Source organism: Malus domestica, chromosome 10, assembly GCF_042453785.1.
Source record: "Malus domestica chromosome 10, GDT2T_hap1".
Taxonomy (NCBI): domain Eukaryota; kingdom Viridiplantae; phylum Streptophyta; class Magnoliopsida; order Rosales; family Rosaceae; genus Malus; species Malus domestica.
This window is the reverse complement of record NC_091670.1, coordinates 2,664,685-2,686,724: the sequence shown is the minus strand read 5'-3', so window position 1 is coordinate 2,686,724 and position 22,040 is coordinate 2,664,685. Positions and strand designations below refer to the sequence as shown.

General features: G+C 39.1%; 1 protein-coding gene across 1 annotated transcript; it reads left to right on the top strand.

Annotated features, from left to right (window-relative positions):
- LOC103410892 (serine/threonine-protein kinase STY8-like) lies at positions 1-21,254 on the top strand. The gene is made up of 16 exons (XM_029109339.2): positions 1-476; positions 1,748-1,862; positions 4,133-4,251; positions 4,408-4,521; positions 14,543-14,615; positions 15,536-15,646; positions 16,134-16,184; positions 16,260-16,399; positions 16,484-16,591; positions 17,291-17,364; positions 18,542-18,717; positions 19,422-19,517; positions 19,857-19,937; positions 20,042-20,092; positions 20,657-20,797; positions 20,892-21,254. The coding sequence occupies exons 1-16, from the start codon at positions 295-297 to the stop codon at positions 20,919-20,921; spliced, it is 1,662 nt and encodes a 553-aa protein (XP_028965172.1). The 5' UTR covers positions 1-294; the 3' UTR covers positions 20,922-21,254.
- Positions 21,255-22,040: the final 786 nt, after the last annotated feature.

Here is a 22,040-nt window from a genome sequence, read left to right as displayed (position 1 = left end):
TTCTCTTGCTGAGACGGAGGTCTTCTTTTGTCTCTCTACTCACTCACTCCAACCATGACATTCTCTCCTCCAAACTAGCCTTCGCTCTCGAGAAACTTCACGATGCTACAGTGATTTTGTATGACGAAATTGCCCTCTGCTTTCCGCCCGAAATCCCCAACAGATCCTCGTCTTCTTCCCGGATTCCACCAACAGTCAAAGATCCTCTGCTTATCATTGACAACTCTCCGAGCTCGCTTTCTCCTCCTTCTCTTCTGTATTTTCGTGGAAAACCTGCTGACTTGAGCTTCCCCTATGGATTTGACCGAGGGCGTCGGAGAGAGCTCGTCGCCGCCGAGAAGCTTCGTCAGCTTCAGTAACTACGATGTCCGAAACGATGTCTACAACCGCTTGGTGGAGAGCGGCCATGAAGACGCTCTGACTCTGCCCGAATTCCGTGAACAGTTGGACGGTCACTTCAACCGCTTGCCGCCTAGGTATTCCCCTTCGATCGCTTTCCTCTATAAGATTGTTTTTCATTTCATTTCTTTTTATTCTTTAATTTTAACGAACTTCCGCCATTGATTTATTTCTGGAATTAGTTTTTTCAGAACAAAACATTATTGTATTTGTTGATGCACAAAACTGGGTTGACTTTGGAATAACGTAGAGTGTCAATATGCGATCCTTGCTAAGTTGCTTCGGTCACCTAGTGATGAGAGTATGTACAGAGTTAAGGGATAAAAGGGCAGCAATCATACATGGTTCACCTTAAATTGGGCTACGTCGGATGGAGGAGTTCTCATAAATAATGTAGAGAGAGTTTACATGATACAAGGATTTAGACAGAATCATTACTTAGTGAGTTCTAATAGTGGATTAAGCAAAATAAGATCATCAGGGATCAATTGTGGGAGAACAATCTCCTTTTATAGTTGAGGAGAATTGCCTATTTCGTCTGTGGTTGATGTGGGACTTTAGAAGCTTTAGCATTGTGATTGGGCTCCTGGTTGGAGAGAAACTCATGTGCTTAGGTAGGGGTGTCTCAACATGAACCCTTCAGTAGGTCTTCGAAGATATTTGGTTAACCAGTGCTCCGTAGTTTTGGGATTGGTGTATTATGGTACGAACCGTATTATTGAAGTACGAACCCTTATGAAGCTCTTAGAGTCTCAAATGATGATCCCAACATGATTGATTTCTTGAGTTAATATGCTTTCGGAGCAGTATCAGTGAAGTTTTTAATGTTTGAGCACGAATAAGTTTATGCATATGTTTGAATATCAAATTGGTTATGTGATCTAATATTTGTTCTGTATGGACCTGATTATTTTTTGAGCTGGCAGTGCTGTTTGAGTGTTGTTTTCTTGCCTATTATTTCTGTAAGAGTTGGTCGGTTTGACCATGTGACTAGTGTAAAGGTTTACAATTGAAACTCTGCAATGTGTGTATGGACTGAAATTAGTTCCGCACTTCGCAGTCAATTCTTTTTGGAAGTACCTTTCCAGGAGGCACAAAATTTTCCTTAGGTCTGTCAAGAAATGTTATTTCAAGGCCAACCTTTCCAGACCTTATGTTATGTTGAAGCTTTGTTTAAAACCTTACTGGGAAAAGTATTCACTATATTTTCCAAGATATTTTCCACTGTAAAACTTCATAAGAGCCATAGCATGAATGTTTCATTTTTCTTTAGATGTGGAGGATGATGAACCTAATTCTATGAATTCTACATTATTTATTTATTTTACTAATTTTGTTTTCTGCGCAGTTACGGACTTGATGTTAACTTGGATAGAGTGGAAGATGTCTTGTTACATCAAAAGCTTCTTGCATTGGCAAAAGACCCTGAGAAGCGGCCCGTGTATCATATCCGTTTCATGGAGGTATTCCGCATCATTTGCTTCAGTATTTTATGTTTGGAATCTTGTTCTGAACTAGAGTTTCTTTGAGTCCCAGTGCTAAACCAAGTATTAGTTTATTTCCTGTTGTTATAAAAAGCCACGTTTTAGATTGTTTGCAACAACTTGCATTCACGTAATCATTATTTTCCAGAAAAAATTTAAATTATTTGGATGAATACTATATTTCCTTTTAAAGCCACAAAAGGTTCATATATGTAGTAATCGCGAGTGGGAAAGAAGGATGGGGTATCAATGACTTCCTTGATAATTACTCTGACTCATAATGTCCCTAACCATGGTTAGCTTTGAGAAATGATGGAATAATTGGGAAAATGTTATCCTTAAAAGGTATAGAGCAGTGGTTTCAACGGAGAAGAAGAAGGTTATAAGTAACACAAATGGTTCAGTACTACTACTTTATTTTGTCTCTGGCTTGCACTAGGTAAAGGGCTTCAGTCGAGAAGAAGAAGATAAAGTTGGTGCATGATTTCAAGTTCCAATATGTAGGACTATAAATTCCTTGCCTATTAATGCAAACTTGTGCGCTTTGGGTTTGAAAACTTGAGTCTACATCACAAGTGTACGAGACAGCCTATGTGAAGTTCTTAAAAACCAAATTCTAATCTAACCTTTTTATAGCACATTCACTGTAACTCTTGTAGGTTCATTTAAAAAATTTATCTCGAATTGGTGACTATTTTTCGCACTAGTTTTGCTTGTGATATTCACTATGTTAGTACTCAACAAAAGTTCCCTTACCTAGGCCCTTAGTCTTAACCTCAGAAATAATATTGCTTTGATAAATTAATGATACAAGTTTCTTTCAATAAGATTCTCCACATGGTTAGTCTCTTAGATTGAAATTAAAAGTCATTACAAGTTTCTTTCAATAAGATTCTCCACATGGTTAGTCTCTTAGAGTAAAATTAAAAGTCATTACGTCAGATAGATATTTACGTGTTATTATCATTAATTAGCATTTCAACTATACCTTCTTTTAGTCTGATTCGGATTTTCTTACTAGCTGTTTTATTGGAAACATTGTGGGGTTCTGGGAAAAAATGTTGGAACTGTGATATCACAATGTTGTTGACCAGGATATGGATCAATCACGATGTGTAGTAATGTATGAATCCTGTTGCATGTACTGACTGTCACTTTACCTAAAGAAGCCTTGACTACACTTGAAAATAAGATCTTACAGAATCTTGTAAAGCATGAGAAACTTTGGTGGTGTGGTGTTCCAATGTGACATTAGTTCTTTTTTCCCCTTCTATTTTATTTAGGCTAAATCGCCAAAATGGTCCTTGAGATTTGCATAACTCATTACTTTGGTTCCTGAGATTCCAAATCAATAAAAGTGGTCCTTGAGATTGTCCACCATCCATCATTTTCCATTAAAAACTCCGTTAAGTGTCCCGGAGCTCTTGACCGGAAGTTTGGGCAATTTTCAAAGCTTCGGAACTCAATCGTTTCTTAACCAAATTCGACCCATAATATATCAAAATGAAGATAGGAAAGTGTAGAATAAGATTATACCTATTTCGAAGCCCAATGGTTGTCGGAGATGGCCGGAAAATAGCCTCAAAGTTGACTGGTCCAAGCGAAAACTTGAAAACTCGCCGGAAATTGGGTAAACTTTAAACGTTCGTAATTTCTTCAATACTCAACGAAATCAAGTGATTCAAAAACGAAAATTATACTTCTCGACGAGACAAAGAGAAATACTTCTCGACAAGACAAAGAGAATGGTACCTAGACCATTCTCTTTGTCTCATCGAGAAGTATGATTTTCGTTTTTGAATCACTTGATTTCGTTGAGTATTGAAGAAGTTACGAACGTTTAAAGTTTACCCAGTTTCCGGCGAGTTTTCAAGTTTTCGCTCGGACCAGTCAACTTTGAGGCTATTTTCCGGCCATCTCCGGCAACCATTGGGCTTCGAAATAGGTATAATCTTATTCTACACTTTCCTATCTTCATTTTGATATATTATGGATCGAATTTGGTTAAGAAACGATTGAGTTACGAAGCTTTGAAAATTGCCCAAACTTCTGGCCAAGAGCTCTGGGACACTTAACGGAAGGACCAAAATGATGGATGGTGGACAATCTCAGGGACCACTTTTATCGATTTGGAATCTTGGGGACCAAAGTGATAAGTTATGCAAATCTCAGGGACCATTTTGGCGATTTACCCTTTTATTTATCATTAAGTTCCTCTTATGTTCATCATTTTATGTACTTATGATCAGAATACTTCTATGGGGACAGACGACGAAGATGATGATGTTCAACAATGTACAAGTGTTGTTTCAACCCCAAGGTCATCATGTGATGAAACTAGTGAAGGAGCTACTCTGTCACATGATAGGTAATAACCATATTATATCTGTGTTGTACTTTGTCTCTGAGTGCTTAAACTTTTTGCCGTAGTTTTTCCCAACAAGGGTTTCGGTGACTCTGGATATTGATCTGTGGACCTTTTTTGGTTGTCATTTATTTATATCATTTCTCTGAGTAAAACTAGGAATTGTGCGGCTGACTTTGAACCTTGCTCTAAGCTCGGGGACCTAAATTTGGATGTTAGAAAGAATGCTAAGGATATGGACGGAAGACATCTGACCAAGGATTCTCCCACAAGGTACTCAACCAAAGTTTGTTGGCTTGTTTTCTGTTCTAGAATAAGCACTACTGGGTTCATTATAACAAGATTTTTAATTTTTTCACATGGGTGGTGATTTTCTCACACCCCATGTTACTTCCCACACATTTTCAAAATTTTAATATTTGTTTGCTCTTGGTGAAGGCCCACCTCTAAAATAAAGACAAAGTGATGGAAGAGCAAAAAGATATTAAAAAATCGAAAGAGTGTGCGGGAGGTAAATGGGGTGTGAAAATCACCATCCTTTTCACATTGTCAGATTAATTCTTACCATTTGATACATCAATTGCCACCAATATATTGGTTTACTCGTTTACTTTATCTTAGTGAGCTGCAAGCTTTTGGTCTCTAACCAACAATACCCAAAATGAAAGTGCTCAATAGAAACCCATTGCATATCAAGAGCAACAAGTCATAATGGCTTTGGTCCCTAATTATTTTGAGGAACTCTTTTGTAGGAACTCTTTATTCTGAAGGTTGATTGGTTGTCACTCTATCAGTTTTTTTCCTAAAGATTTAATGGAATCCACTGGTTCCTAGGAAAGTTAACTTTTACCTTGGGCAAAGCTTATGAAAAATTTAGCACTAGTAATTTTCTTCGAAGGTGAGTCAGACCTTTCTTTATATCGTAAATGGTGAATTAACAGTAGAAAGAATGGTGAATAGATGCATCATTTTCTTTTGGATGAACATATGCATTGGTTAAGTTATGGAGCAGATTGTTATGTGCAGCGAAGTTAGTTATTGTTTTGCTTCATTTGACTTCTCATATTTTGCGTATACATTTTTGAGGACTTGGGATGATGAAGACTAAGTTAATATTGAGATGCACACTGAAAAATTGCTATGGGTCAAGCATCAAGAATTTGTAGCAATTAGGGGTAGAATAATGTATGTTGCCTTATTATAGGCTTTCAGTGTTAAAGTTTTGGGTGGAATTTTGAGAAGCCCTCTTTCTATAGGTTGGAAGACACTTGTTTAAAACTTACTTTCTTCTTGCTTTAATGTGCACTATTTTTATCAAAATTTTATTCTGATAAATTTGTTGTATCTTATCAAACAGAAATTAGATAAACGATTTGTAAAGCTCTAATGAATGTGTTGACAAGCAATTACTGTATATGATATTTCATGTGTATAAAGGGTAGACATGATACATAGAAGTGTACAATGTGATCATGAAATTGTATAAAGACAAACATATGCATGCACGCATAAATAGTAAATACACATATTTATGAAGTAATATGCTAAAGGTCTTATTTTCCAAATTAAAAATAGAAAATAATTTTTCTTTATGCTGATATTAATGCTTAATCAACAACAACAACAACAACAACAACAAAGCCTTTTCCCACTAAGTGGGGTCGGCTATATGAATCCTAGAACGCCATTGCGTTCGGTTTTGTGTCATGTCCTCCGTTAGATCCAAGTACTCTAAGTCTTTTCTTAGAGTCTCTTCCAAAGTTGTCCTAGGTCTTCCTCTACCCCTTCGGCCCTGAACCTCTGTCCCGTAGTCACATCTTCGAACCGGAGCGTCAGTCGGCCTTCTTTGCACATGTTCAAAATCACCGGAGCCGATTTTCTCTCATCTTTCCTACAATTTCAGCTACTCCTACTTTACCTCGGATATCCTCATTCCCAATCTTATCCTTTCTCGTGTGCCCACACATCCCACGAAGCATCCTCATCTCCGCTACACCCATTTTGTGTACGTGTTGATGCTTCACCACCCAACATTCTGTGCCATACAACATCGCTAGCCTTATTGCCGTCCTATAAAATTTTCCCTTGAGCTTCAGTGGCCTACGACGGTCACACAACACGCCGGATGCACTCTTTCCATCCAGCTCGTATTCTATGGTTGAGATCTCCATCTAATTCTCCGTTCTCTTGCAAGATAGATCCTAGGTAGCGAAAACGATCGCTTTTTATGATCTTCGCTAGATTGCTCCGGTCATTAGTGTGGATAAGTATATAAATGGATAGAGATAGGAAAGCAAACACAAGATGTACGTGGTTCACCCAGATTGGCTACGTCCACGGAATAGAAGAGTTCTCATTAATTGTGAAGGGTTTACACAAGTACATAGGTTCAAGCTCTCATTTAGTGAGTACAAGTGAATGATTTAGTACAAATGACATTAGGAAATATTGTGGGAGAATGATCTCGTAATCACGAAACTTCTAAGTATCGGAGTGTGGTGTCGTCTTGACTTGCCTTATCTGTCTCATAGGTAGATGTGGCATCTTCTCTGGAAGTACTCTTCCTCCATCCAGGGGTGATATCTTTAACTGGTGGAGATGCACAAGGTAATGTATCAATTTCACTTGAAGCTTACTTGTAGTTTCAGGCTTGGTCAAGCGCGATACAAACCATGTAGTAGGAGTCCCCCAAGTCGCCGAGCTAGGGGTCTGCTGAAAGAGGTGACAGACAAGGTAAGCAATCAGAGCTCCGACTGATTGTTCACCTTCTCCCCATCTTGCAGCAGCATGAAGGATAAAGAGAAGAAAAATGAGAAGAGATGATATGAGATACTTTTGCTTTTGAAGAAGTAACTTTCCACAGGCTTATTCTTGAACTGAGCTGGAGGGTTTTCTGGTTTTCTCCAGAGTATAAGGCCGACTGAAGAATTTGAGGGTCAAAACAAGTCCATCAAATCTAGAGTACGTTCCACCCTGCTGATATGGGATACTTTTGCTTTTGACAGAGTAATGAATGTATCGGCACGTGTGCTGTTACGCTTGTCTCCACATGCTTCCTTGTATCCTTCGCACTTGCCCTATCTGTTCCTCAAGCAGATGCGGAATCTTCCCTGGAAACATAAGATGTTGAAGATGAGTACTCGAGAGCAATGCCAGGTAAGTAATCAGGTAAGGGGTTCCAGGCAGTCAGTTCCTGGCTGGAAGCTTGATTCCAAGTGCTGACTGATTGCTCTCTTTCTCCTTGTCTTGCAGGTAAAAACAAGGCCAAAAGAAAAGACAGGGAAAAAGCATGATATGGGATACTCTTGCTTTTAACCCTGATGATATGAGATATTCTTGCTCTAGTATAGCTTGTTTGCAGAGGTATTATCGGGGGGAAAGAAAGCTGAATATTTCGAAAGGCTTCGTTGGGAGTGCCCTCTCAGATATGATGAAGGGTTGAGCATTTTTGCAGGTCTGCCTGTCCGTTGGGGATGGAGGTCGACATATATAGGAGTCTCCCTAACAACAAGTAGTAATGCTATTCCTTTACCCTGCTTGGTCATAGCACGGTAGTGGGAGCTGCCAGTTTCACATGTTTTAACTCTGTCAGAGCACTTTGAAAAAGTGGTCTGTGGTATCTGGCTCTCGAGATTCGGAGAACGATGCCTCTTCGATTTTTGAGAAAGCAATCATGCTGGGGGTATGACTCTCGAGATTCGGAGAGCAGTGTCTCTTCGATTTTTGAGGAAGTAATCATGTTGGGAGTCTGGCTCTCGAGATTCGGAGGGCGGTGCCTCTTCGATTTTGGAGCAAGCAATCTTGTTGGGAGTGTTGTCTCGAATGTGAGTAAAGGTTGGGCATGTTTGCTAGTCTACCTTGCCACGAAGCACAAAGGTTGACACACAGGGACTTTCCAATTATCCAGCAATGGTACTGTTCCTTTACCCTCTCTTCGATTTTGAGAAAGTAGTCATGTTGGGAGTCTGGCTCTCGAGATTCGGAGGTCGGTGCCTCTTCGATTTTGGAGCAAGCAATCTTATTGGGAGTGTTTTCTCGAATGTGAGTAAAGGTTGGGCATGTTTGCTAGTCTACCTTGCCACGAAGCACAGAGGTTGACACACATGGACTTTCCAATTATCCAGCAGTGGTACTGTTCCTTTACAGTTGTGGGTAATAATATGGTAGCTAGACCTTCAAAATTTATGTGTCTAAACTTTTGTTAGTGCTGTTTCTTTGCTATTCTTTTACCTTTCTTGGTCAGAGCGATGTAGTGGGAGCTGCAAGCTTCACGTGCTCAACTTTGGCAGAGAACTTTGGCAAAGTTATTTGTGGTACCCATGAGCTATTGTTGCGTGTGGGAAGTGGGTGATTGAACAGTAAGATTCATGTGCTTTCTACTTCACCAGAAGTCTTCGACAGAATGCCCATAATTTCTGCAAAGCTGAGTGTGCGTGTGACAGGTGCTGACAAGGCTAGAAAAGTAGGTGCCTCTTCGATTTCTGAGATCGGCCCTCGTGGTCTCTGAGCAGCCCAGCTTTTGAGAAAGCGAGCGCCTCTTCGATTGATTCGGAGAACGATGCCTCATCGATTTTTGAAAAAGCAATCATGCTGGGGGTCTGGCTCTCGAGATTCGGGGAGCAGTGTCTCTTCGATTTTTGAGAAAGTAATCATGTTGGGAGTCTGGCTCTCGAGATTCGGAGGGCGGTGCCTCTTCGATTTTGGAGCAAGCAATCTTGTTGGGAGTGTTTTCTCGAATGTGAGTAAAGGTTGGGCATGTTTGCTAGTCTACCTTGCCACGAAGCACAGAGGTTGACACACAGGGACTTTCCAATTATCCAGCAATGGTACTGTTCCTTTACCCTCTCTTCGATTTTTAAGAAAGTAGTCATGTTGGGAGTCTGGCTCTCGAGATTCGGAGGACGGTGCCTCTTCGATTTTGGAGCAAGCAATCTTATTGGGAGTGTTTTCTCGAATGTGAGTAAAGGTTGGGCATGTTTGCTAGTCTACCTTGCCACGAAGCACAGAGGTTGACACACAGGGACTTTCCAATTATCCAGCAGTGGTACTGTTCCTTTACCCTTGTGGGTAATAATATGGTAGCTAGACCTTCAAAATTTATGGGTCTAAACTTTGTTAGTGCTGTTTCTTTGCTATTCTTTTACCCTTCTTGGTCAGAGCGATGTAGTAGGAGCTGCAAGCTTCACGTGCTCAACTTTGGCAGAGAACTTTGGCAAAGTTATCTGTGGTACCCATGAGCTATTGTTGCGTGTGGGAAGTGGGTGATTGAACAGTAAGATTCATGTGTTTTCTACTTCCCCAGAAGTCTTTGACAGAATGCCCATAATTTCCGCAAAACTGAGTGTGCGTGTGACAGGTGCTGACAAGGCTGGAAAAGGCTGGAAAAGTAGGTGCCTCTTCGATTTCTGATATCGGCCCCCGTGGTCTCTGGGGAGCCCAGCTTTTGAGAAAGCGAGCGCCTCTTCGATTTTTGAGATCGGCCTTCGTGGTCTTTGAGCAGCCTAACTTTTGAGAAAGCAAACACCTCTTCGATTTCTGAGATCAACCCTCGTGATCTCTAAGCAGCCCAGCTTTTGAGAAAGCAAACGCCTCTTCGATTTCTGAGCAGGCGCCTCTTCGATTTCTAAAGCTTCGTCGAGTGCAGATTTTTATATAGGGGCTGGCATTAAGTTCCAAAGCACACTTGAATCTCCACCAGTAGAAGCTTCATTCTTGCACTTCTAAGATCTTGATTTGTCCGACCTCTTCTCTCTTCAACACCTTTGAAAATGTCTGGCCCCTCCGACCGTCGTTTTGACTTGAACCTTGTTGAAGAGGCAGCCCCGCCTTCTCCAGACAACATATGGCGCCCATCCTTCGTCTCCCCTACTGGTCCTCTTACCGTTGGGGATTCCGTGATGAAGAATGATATGACCGCTGCGGTGGTGGCCAGGAACCTTCTCACTCCCAAAGATAACAGACTACTTTCCAAACGGTCTGATGAGTTAGCTGTTAAGGATTCGCTGGCTCTCAGTGTTCAGTGTGCAGGTTCTGTGTCTAATATGGCCCAACGCCTATTTGCTCGAACCCGCCAAGTTGAATCATTGGCGGCTGAAGTGATGAGTCTCAAACAGGAGATTAGAGGGCTCAAGCATGAGAATAAACAGTTGCACCGGCTCGCACATGACTATGCTACAAACATGAAGAGGAAGCTTGACCAGATGAAGGAAACTGATGGTCAGGTTTTACTTGATCATCAGAGATTTGTGGGTTTGTTCCAAAGGCATTTATTGCCTTCGTCTTCTGGGGCTGTACCGCGTAATGAAGCTCCAAATGATCAACCTCTGATGCCTCCTCCTTCTAGGGTTCTGTCCAGTACTGAGGCTCCAAATGATCCCCCTCCGGTGCCTTCTCTTTCTGGGGCTCTACCGACTGCTGAGACTTCTCCTAAGCAACCTTTGTGAAGGCTCCCTCTTGTGTGCTTATTTTGACTCATGTATATGTACATATTTGTAGCTTATCGGGGATATCAATAAATAAGCTTTCCTTCATTTCAACGTATTGTGTTAAATACACCAAAGCCTTCTACGCTAAGTTCTTTGAATTTTCTTTTGTTAAAGCTTGTATGTTGAAGTTTTCTGAGTGGAGCATGTAGGTTGGGGTAGTGTTCCCTTAATTTCCCGAGTGAGGAAAACTTCTCGGTTGGAGACTTGGAAAATCCAAGTCACTGAGTGGGATCGGCTATATGAATCTTAGAACGCCATTGTGCTCGATCCTGTGTCATGTCCTTCGTTAGATCCAAGTACTCTAAGTCTTTTCTTAGAGTCTCTTCCAAAGTTTTCCTAGGTCTTCCTCTACCCCTTCGGCCCTGAACCTCTGTCCCATAGTCGCATCTTCTAATCGGAACGTCAGTAGGCCTTCTTTGCACATGTCCAAACCACCGTAACCGATTTTCTCTCATCTTTCCTTCAATTTCGGCTACTCCTACTTTACCCCGGATATCCTCATTCCTAATCTTATCCTTTCTCGTGTGCCCACACATCCAACGAAGCATCCTCATCTCCGCTACACCCATTTTGTGTACGTGTTGATGTTTCACCGCCCAACATTCTGTGCCATACAGCATCGCCGGCCTTATTGCCGTCCTATAAAATTTTCCCTTGAGCTTCAGTGGCATACGGCGGTCACACAACACGCCGGATGCACTCTTCCACTTCATCCATCCAGCTTGTATTCTATGGTTGAGATCTCCATCTAATTCTCCGTTCTTTTGCAAGATAGATCCTAGGTAACGAAAACGGTCGCTCTTTGGTATTTCTTGATCTCCGATCCTCACCCCTAACTCGTTTTGGCCTCCATTTGCACTGAACTTGCACTCCATATATTCTGTCTTTGATCGACTTAGGCGAAGACCTTTAGATTCCAACACTTCTCTCCAAAGGTTAAGCTTTGCATTTACCCCTTCCTGAGTTTCATCTATCAACACTATATCGTCTGCGAAAAGCATACACCAAGGAATATCATCTTGAATATGTCGTGTTAACTCATCCATTACCAACGCAAAAAGGTAAGGACTTAAGGATGAGCCTTGATGTAATCCTACAGTTATGGGAAAGCTTTCGGTTTGTCCTTCATGAGTTCTTACGGCAGTCTTTGCTCCTTCATACATATCCTTTATAGCTTGGATATATGCTACTCGTACTCCTTTCTTCTCTAAAATCCTCCAAAGAATGTCTCTTGGGACCCTATCATACGCTTTTTCCAAATCTATAAAGACCATGTGTAAATCCTTTTTCCCATCTCTATATATTTCCATCAATCTTCGTAAGAGATAGATTGCCTCCATGGTTGAGCGCCCTGGCATGAACCCGAATTGGTTGTCCGAAACCCGTGTCTCTTGCCTCAATCTATGCTCAATGACTCTCTCCCAAAGCTTCATTGTATGACTCATTAGCTTAATACCCCTATAGTTCATGCAATTTTGTACGTCGCCCTTATTCTTGTAGATAGGCACCAAAGTGCTCATTCGCCACTCATTTGGCATCTTCTTCGTTTTCAAAATCCTATTGAAAAGGTCAGTGAGCCATGTTATACCTGTCTCTCCCAAAAGTTTCCACACTTCGATTGGTATATCGTCTGGGCCTATTGCTTTTTTATGCTTCATCTTCTTCAAAGCTACAACCACTTCTTCCTTCCGGATTCGACGATAAAAAGAGTAGTTTCTACACTCTTCTGAGTTACTCAACTCCCCTAAAGAAGCACTCATTTCATGTCCTTCATTGAAAAGATTATGAAAATAACCTCTCCATCTGTCTTTAACCGCGTTCTCTGTAGCAAGAACCTTTCCATCCTCATCCTTGATGCACCTCACTTGGTTTAGGTCCCTTGTCTTCTTTTCCCTTGCTCTAGATAGTTTATAGATATCCAACTCTCCTTCTTTGGTATCTAGTCGTTTATACATATCGTCGTAAGCTGCTAACTTAGCTTCTCTGACAGCTTTCTTCGCCTCTTGCTTCGCTTTTCTATACCTTTCACCATTTTCATCAGTCCTCTCCTTGTATAAGGCTTTACAACATTCCTTCTTAGCCTTCACCTTTGTTTGTACCTCCTCATTCCACCACCAAGATTCCTTTTGGTGTGGGGCAAAGCCCTTGGACTCTCCTAATACCTCTTTTGCTACTTTTCGGATACAACTAGCCATGGAATCCCACATTTGGCTAGCTTCCCCCTCTCTATCCCACACACATTGGGTGATTACCTTCTCTTTGAAAATGGCTTGTTTTTCTTCTTTTAGATTCCACCATCTAGTCCTTGGGCACTTCCAAGTCTTGTTCTTTTGTCTTACTCTTTTGATATGTACATCCATCACCAACAAGCGATGTTGATTAGCCACGCTCTCTCCTGGTATAACTTTGCAATCCTTACAAGTTATACGATCCCCTTTCCTCATTAGAAGAAAATCTATTTGTGTTTTTGACGACCCACTCTTGTAGGTGATCACATGTTCTTCTCTCTTCTTAAAGAAGGTGTTGGCTAAGAAGAGATCATATGCCATTGCAAAATCCAAGATAGCTTCCCCATCCTCGTTTCTCTCCCCAAAACCATGGCCACCATGAAAACCTCCATAGTTGCCTGTCTCCCTGCCCACGTGTCCATTTAAATCTCCTCCTATAAATAACTTCTCCGTCTGAGCAATTCCTTGCACCAAGTCTCCAAGATCTTCCCAAAATTTCTCCTTCGAACTCGTATCCAACCCTACTTGAGGTGCGTACGCACTAATCACATTGATAAGTTCTTGTCCTATTACAATCTTGATTGCCATGATTCTATCTCCTACCCTCTTGACATCTACAACATCTTGTACCAAGGTCTTGTCCACGATGATGCCAACACCGTTTCTCGTTCTATTTGTGCCCGAATACCAAAGTTTAAACCCTGAGTTTTCTAGATCCTTTGCCTTACTACCAACCCACTTAGTTTCTTGTAGGCACATAATATTTATCCTTCTCCTCACCATAACTTCCACTACTTCCATAGATTTTCCCGTTAAGGTTCCTATATTCCACGTTCCTAAACGCATTTTGCTCTCTTGAACTCTACCCTTCTGTCCTAGCTTCTTCACCCTCCCCCGTCTAATAGGATCAAAGTACTTCTTTTGTGTGTCCCGGGTAAAGTTGATAGGAGCATATGCTCCCAAACAACTTTGAGTGGAGTCGTTCGAAAAGAAGTTTCTATGGCCCCCTTGCTCATTTAACACTGCATCCGGGTGCCGATGGAGATACAGCGACCCTTGCTCACTTATCACTGTGCTCAGGCCACACAGCGCGCCACTTACGGGTGACGCCCTAGCTTTAGCGCGATTTTGTTCTGGATTCATTTTCATAAGGATTCGACGTGATCATGGAGTGCCGGCTGTCGACTACCTGACGCCCTCCCCCTCCTCCTTTATCCGGGTCTTTTTCATATACTTTATATTTTAATTGTGCAGTTTTTATATGAACTGTGCCCGTATATTTGAGAGATCACATTTATGCTTATCAGCTTGTTTTTCTCCACCCTTTAGGGATCTACCAATTTCTAACATCTTATTAGATTGGGAAGCTCTTATAGGGTAATTTTGAAAGTTCCATTACATTGTCATAGGTGTAATTCAGATTTGTTTTTCATTAGTTGAATCATTTTGTTGGTGGACCAGTTTGTTCAGAGTCTTGTACTGTGTTTTTGAGTATCTTTAGTAAAACTTTGTTTCTCATTTAAAGAAAAAACATGTATAATTATGCAGAAATGATATTGACCATTGGGCTGTATAACGCAGGCAAGATATACCACATGTTCCCATTCATGAAGTAATATTTTCAACTATTGACAAGCCTAAGCTTCTTAGCCAGGTATGACTGAGAAGGTTTAATTTATTCGTTTGTTGTCAAGTTTGGTATTACCACCTGGAGTTTACCTCGATCTCAGTTTCAAAATATTCTTAGAATCTGAAAAGAAATCAGAGTTTGAAGCCCGAAAATCTGCTGATTGTTCCCTTACGTGTTTGCAAATTAAAGCTGAAGGTCTATTTGGTAAACTAAGTTCAACTGTTCAACGAGTTATATCTCAAAGGGGTCATATAAGATTAGTATGATAGGATAGTGGACAAACTTATCTGATATTGCACTTACATTCTGGATCATGAAGTTGGATTCAGCATTCCTTTTTTCAATTAATAATCAAAAGGATCATCTGATTGAATAGCATCAAGTGATAGTATTTCTGTAGTTTTAGTGTCCACATGTACATAATTTCTTCAATGTTAAAGGGTATTGAAATTTGACATCATTTGATAGCTTCATTATCCTGTAATACTCTGTCTCCACTTAAGCAGTTCTCTTGGTACTCACTAATATGAATGTGTGTTCAATACCTAATGTTTATAACTCAAGCAACTATCTTTGTTTTCATGTGACACTGTGATGGTCCGTCATTCATGTTTTATGGTTCTCCATCTGATGTTTTGTGTCAACTCTAGTGTCTAGACCTCACACGCTGGCACCTCAATGCAGTAAGCTTGGGTATTAAATATAATTGTGAGAAGACGTTGTATTGGAAGAGTTCTTTTTCATTATGATTTCTTTCATTAATATAAAGTTGAAAATCTATAGCCTTCAAATTCAATTGGAAAATGAATTTAAAGGTAGCAATGGACTATTCAGTACATTTGATACATATTATATGCATTGTTTATGTTGTAGAATCCAAGATAACTGCAGAAGTGTAACCATACTGTGGTCGCATCTTTCTAACTTATGTCATCATTCTGTAGCTTTCTTCCTTGCTTTCGGATTTGGAACTTAACATCCGTGAAGCACATGTCTTCTCGACGAGCGATGGCTACTCTTTAGATGTATTTGTGGTAGATGGATGGCCTGTTGAGGTAGTTTTCTTTTACTATATAATGTGTTTATCGTCATTCACAGATTACTTTCTACTGTCAGAGTTTTGAATCTTGAAATTTTGCATGTTATTATATTATAAATGAGTAATTTCCAATACACGAAACGTTGGATGGCCTTTCTTAAAATATGTGGTACATTGCTACTACAATATGCTTATTTTTGTTGGCTATGGATTTTGCTATACTGCAAGCTGTTTATGTGCTTTCTCTTTTTATGCATGGATGAACGCTTTTTAGTCAGTGTTTATCTCTGGGCTGTAATATGGCATTGCTACAATTATTGGATCTAATGCATCCCAATATGTTTGTTATAAATATTGGGTTTTATCAAATTGGACAAGTCGAAAAAGCTACAGTTCCTCCAAGAAAATGTCTTCAGAATACATTAAGGGGAATTGTGATTATATTAATTTTATGACAACTGTGCTGAGTTCAAATGTTGCTGACTTTGCAATGTTGTGGTCAGGATACAGATGGTCTGTATGAAGCTATGGAAAAGGCAATTGCTAGAAGTGAGGTATATTGCGTCACAATGCTAAAATAATCGAAGAATTATAAGATAGTAATACGTATCTGTTGTTTGGTAATTTAGGGGTCATGGTCAAGATCTTCACATTCTCATTCGGCTGTGGAGAAAGAATTATCGGTGAAAGAAAAGACAGGACTCTGGGAAATAGACCGAAGATTATTAATGATCGGAGACAGAATTGCATCTGGGTCATGTGGAGATTTGTAAGATATGTTTTATTTTTGGCATTCCTTTATTCGTTTATAGTCTTCTCTGCTGCTTAACTTTATATTACTGTTCATTCTCAGGTATCGTGGAATTTATCTTGGTCAAGATGTTGCTGTTAAGATTTTGAGATCTGAACATTTGAATGATGCTCTAGAGGATGAGTTTGCTCAAGAAGTGGCAATTTTAAGGTGAATAATTTTCTATCTTTATCTTCTTTTAATCTAGGCTGGTCCCTGCTGGGGAGTTCATATGAAATCACTCTTATCATTTCTATTGAGAGCTCTTCTCCACTTGTAAACTTTTAAAGATTTTTCCATTATTTTCCAACATCCTCCATAATGAACTTCTATACTAGCCTGTACAAGAACAATTCCTATAATCTCTGGGAATGACAAGAGAATGCTTCACGTTTTCTGGATTTGCTGGTTGAATATCCAGGATTGCTGGTTGAATATCCAGGTTGCTGGTCTTTATTTCGACGAGGCTTTGGAAGAATATGCCAAATGTAATTACAAATGGAACCAAGAAACATGTCTTATTGTGTCATTTAAAAAATCACATTTAATGCAGCTAGTCTTTCATTTTGTGGTATATTAGCTGTAACTATTCTTGAAACCCATAAAGTGAATGAATTTTCTGATAGTTAAGTAAAATGCAGCTAGCCCATGCTGCATTTCACACATCTAGGCAGTTAAAATTCATGGCTAGGTTCCACCTTTTGCTGTTTCTAGTTTTTCATAGTGTCTTCTCTGTATCTTATTCTTTACTAATAAATTGTCTCTTATTCAAGGGAAAAGAAAACTGTTGTTCCATTTTATAGGTTATGTTGGCATGCGTATTGCTATTAAGCAATACTGATATATATTATATTTGTTTTATGATTGCAGAGAGGTCCATCATAGTAATGTTGTGCGCTTTATCGGTGCATGTACAAAGTCTCCACATTTGTGCATAGTGACAGGTATGGAACTCTCCTGTTGGTTGCCTCCAACATTTACTATATTTGTTAAGTTAGCTTCTTTCGAGGTTTTGTTCATTCTGTATCAGAATCTTACATGTGGAGATGTTTTTAGAAGCAGTGCAACTAAGAAAAGTAAGAATAAGCATCAGATTGTTTATAAGTTTTCTTTTTTACTTTTTAATTTTGTTAGTGAAGCATAGTATATTCTTTTACAAGGAACATAAAAAGGGAGAAAATCCACCCCAACACACTCACATTTCCCTTCTTAAAAGCTATCCCCTTTTACCATTCGCCAAAACGGATCTCATAAAATATCTTTTATGGACCAAAGGATATCATTCTACAAAAAATCAATGACATCGGATGGTTTCCACCAATATAGGTGTAGCCAACCAAAGTTTTCATTCTATCTTTTTGAAAATTTTTATTAGGATCAGGAGAAGTATTAATGGAACTAAAAATATCTTTCTTGGAACATACTTACACTAGATGCGATTACAGGACAGAGGTTTAAGGCCGAAGGGGTAGAGTAAGACCTAGGAAGGCTTTGGAACAGACTATAAGAAAAGACTTAAGAGTACTTGGATCTAACAGAAGATGTGACACAGAACCGAGCGCAATGGCGTTCTAGGATTCATATAGCCTACCCTACTTAGTGGGAAAATGCCTTGTTGTTGTTGTTGGAACATACTTACACATTATTTATACTCTTTTAAGTTTTGGATGCGCTAGTACTTCTTCTCTGAGTATGCAGCATTTAGGAAGATTTTACTTGTGTGTTATATATTTTAAATTCCTCTAAGCTGTTTGGATGTCGTGCATATTGGAATTCCCTATTATATGTAATTTGTCAATCAGCCAGCCTTTGGCAACTTGGTGCGTATTATGAAGCTTCATGTAGGTTAGGAGTTGAAGGATGTAATCATTCGTGGGATAGATTTTGTTTTGGGATTACCTTTGGATGTTGTTTCTTGAGAATTTTGGGATAGTATTTGGCAGGGTATCTTTTTATGGTTAGAGCTTTATTGTTGATTTCATCTTGATTTCTTTATGTAAAACTTTACTGTTTAGATCTGTTTGTAGTTTGAGATGAGTATAATTAGTCCAGTGCCGACTTGTTGCTGTATTGTACTATTACCATAATTATGAAAATTCATTTGTTTTTTATTTTTTGCAGAGTATATGCCCGGTGGAAGTCTTTACGATTATTTGCATAAGAATCATAACATCTTGAAGCTTTCAGAACTGCTAAAGTTTGCAATTGATGTCTGTAAAGGAATGGAGTATTTGCATCATAATAACATAATTCATAGGGATCTAAAGACGGCAAATCTGCTAATGGACACTAACAATGTAAGAATTAAAGGTTATTGTTTGCTTGTTTGGCAGCTTCACTTTCTGCAAAATGTAACCTACGCATATTCATGATAACTCTATTGATTTAATTTGTCATTGTACATATACAGCTTAACTTAGGCGACAGGAAAACGATAAAGTTCAATAGATTTGTTTGTAATTTTTTTAAAAGGGCTAATGTCTTCAGTGGATCTATTGCTGCTTTAGTTGATATAAGTTGTAGTTATTGGACTTGAGTAACCAAACCGTCTATTGTTTTGTATGGGGTAATTGTGCGTTGTGCTTTGAGGTATGAAGTTTGATTATGGGAGAAGTATATCTGCATGTCAAAAGTTCAATTCGACCAAAATTCTCATGGACATACTGGAATTGATGTCTTCTGAGTTTTTGTCGATGGTGAATTTGATACTTTCAGGATGTCATGAATGATGAAGTTAGATTTGTGTTTAAAGATGTGGGGTAATGCAATTCTACTTTCGACAAGTATATTTATATTTTTTAATAACTATAAGTAAAGTTCAAAGCTAAACACAGCATTATTTGTTTATGATAATGGGTAAACTGTTTCCTGGTTAGATTTCCAAGTATAAATGGTTGAAATCTCCTCTCACATCCTGGCTATTCTATTTTTCTGTTTAGGAAAAACAAATAGGTTTTTCTTTTCTTTTACAGTTGAAAATCATTTTCTTGTTTGCCTTCAGGTTGTAAAGGTGGCAGATTTTGGTGTTGCTCGGTTTCAGAATCAAGAGGGAGTAATGACAGCAGAGACTGGAACCTATCGATGGATGGCACCTGAGGTCCGATTCTTCTGGTTCAATATTTTCCTCTGCTTTTTTTTTCCTGCTTTGTCTCTTCGTGAAAATTATTGTCAACTCTTAAACCGTTGGACTTGGTTCACAAATTGGTCCTTTGTTGTGATCTATGGATTGATTAGTTTATCATAAACAATTATCAATATCCCTTTGTTTTGGCAAGCAGGCTATGGTTCATTGAATTTCCTGTTTTGTTAATTGCATTTTGGATGTCAACATTCTGGTTTTGTTACTGCGTCATTACCATAGCAGATGCACCGTAGTTTGACGACATTGATTTACATTCTTATTTCAATATCTTATTGGTTTCTTGTATTTTGCAAGGTTATCAACCATCAACCATATGATCAGAAAGCAGATGTGTTCAGTTTCGCAATTGTACTTTGGGAGCTAGTAACAGCCAAAGTATGCTTCCTCTGTGTATTGGGAATTTTGGATGTGGACATTATCAAACTTCTTAAGATTTTTTTATTTATTTATTTTCAAACTCGTATGATTTTGTATTGCAGGTTCCATATGATACCATGACTCCATTGCAAGCTGCCTTGGGAGTTAGACAGGTTTATTGTTTATTCGTATATCCATTTATAATACATATGTATTATTTATATCTGTTCGTCTGTGTATTGAATATTGATGAATGAAGACGTGTTTTCTATAGCCCGCATTGTATTTGCTGCTTAAGAAATCCTGTTAATCCACAGTTCATGCAACTTGATTATAAATTTTCCTCTATGGTGTTTCGTCCTGTTGCCTGCCATGTGTGTATCTTACAGATGTTGACAATTCTACATGTCGAATTAAAGTTTGAATTGATGACGTGCCTGAGTTTATGTTTGTAACCCTGTGGTCTGAATATCCTCCCATTCAAACTAAAAAAAGCTGTTACAAAGCAGGCATATATTTTATAAACGCAAGAAAAGGGTAAAACTTAGTGAATAACAAATTTCTGTATCTTCTGATGACATTTTTGTTGCTTATAATATAAATAAGTATAAATTATGCCTCTGAAATCATGTACAATGGTACATACCAACTGGTTTGGCTGTTCACTCAGCGTAGTATTTTATCCAAATTCTTTTGTGCCTAAATAGTTATGTTTTGTTTGACATTCTATTTCCCAGGGGCTGAGACCGGAAATTCCGAATAATGGACACCCCAAGGTTTTGGAATTAATGCAGAGTTGCTGGGATTCAGTTCCTTCCAATCGGCCTTCCTTCTCCGATATAACAGCTCAACTTGAATCTCTCCTCCAAGAAGTCCAGGTAGGACACTCTCTCTCGTCTTTCTTGATGTTTGGTTCTCCCTTGTTCTATCAGGCTCTCAGCCCCACACTGAACTAAATGCATGAAATCTCAGGAAATTTCAGAACCCTCCAATGGCACTTGAGAGTTATGACACGACTCAGAAAATTTCTGAAATACCCGAAACTTCTCTTTTTGCAACATTCTGACCGGCTCATTTTTAGGTGTTTGGGATATGGATGAGGCTTTGTTTTTTTCGTTTGTTTCTCATATGAATATAGAGGTTATACTGTACACTCAAGGAAAGAGAAAATTAGAGAGATTGCTCAAGAGACGATGTCATTAGTGATTAGTGCTTGATGATCTGATTTCCTGTCTGTTGTAGAACTCATCGAAGCAAACACCCAGTTGAATGTCATTGTATAATATTGTCTGTTTGAGAAATGAGATGAAGACGCTATGCTAGATATTTTCTATACCTATATGTGTAGTGATGGTTTTGTCGGACGAAGCGCTTGGTGTAGATGCGATCACAAAACGCAGTGTATCTTTCTCGCGATGGAGGTACGTTTGGTGTATCCCTTTGTGCATATTTCATCTGCTGTTTTCAGCTTGTTCATTCTGTTATGGACTTGAATATTTGGAAGGTCAGAAAATATGACAGATTTGGTGTTTTATTAAATGTTTTGCCGATCTTGACTTGACGTGCTTGTAGCCTAGTCCGGATTTCTCAATTTCTTTCGTTTTAATTGCGATTTGCGAGTAATTTGTGACTGATTGTTTTCCTGTTTCTTGGAGTATGTTAATCGGGTGATTGATAAATCGATTCATGTTTTAGTGTTTCGTTTATGAAAGAGATCGAACGGAAATTATATTGTTAGCCTAGCAGTGGTAAAATTCCGTCGATCCAACAGCTGAAAAGTGCTTGGCACAGTGTTCGTATGGAACACTTCTATTGAAATCTTATCAGACTCGTCTTATCTTGCACATTTCTATTTATTTATGGTTTTATATTGAAGAAATCAAAGGACAAAATGCAAGAGCTGCGTTGATGAGTCGCGCCAAGTACCAGGTGCTTGGTTCAAATGATATAATTTGTGCTTAAGCATAGCTCTATACTTTCAAATGATTGCATGTCCAATATAAAATGATATGGGATGTTAAGAGTTTTACGAGCTTTTGATCATACTAAAATTCTATCTCATCTTTGTATCGAACTGAATATTATGTTCGTGCCCGACTCCTTTTACTTGCAAGTAGAGAT

Bases quoted from the DNA above. Each gene is read 5' to 3' on its own strand.
- LOC103410892 (XM_029109339.2), top strand. From the start codon at position 295: ATGGATTTGACCGAGGGCGTCGGAGAGAGCTCGTCGCCGCCGAGAAGC. The intron at 477-1,747 runs GTATTCCCCTTC...TTTTCTGCGCAG, and splicing joins TTCAACCGCTTGCCGCCTAG to TTACGGACTTGATGTTAACT. The intron at 14,616-15,535 runs GTATGACTGAGA...ATCATTCTGTAG, and splicing joins AGCCTAAGCTTCTTAGCCAG to CTTTCTTCCTTGCTTTCGGA.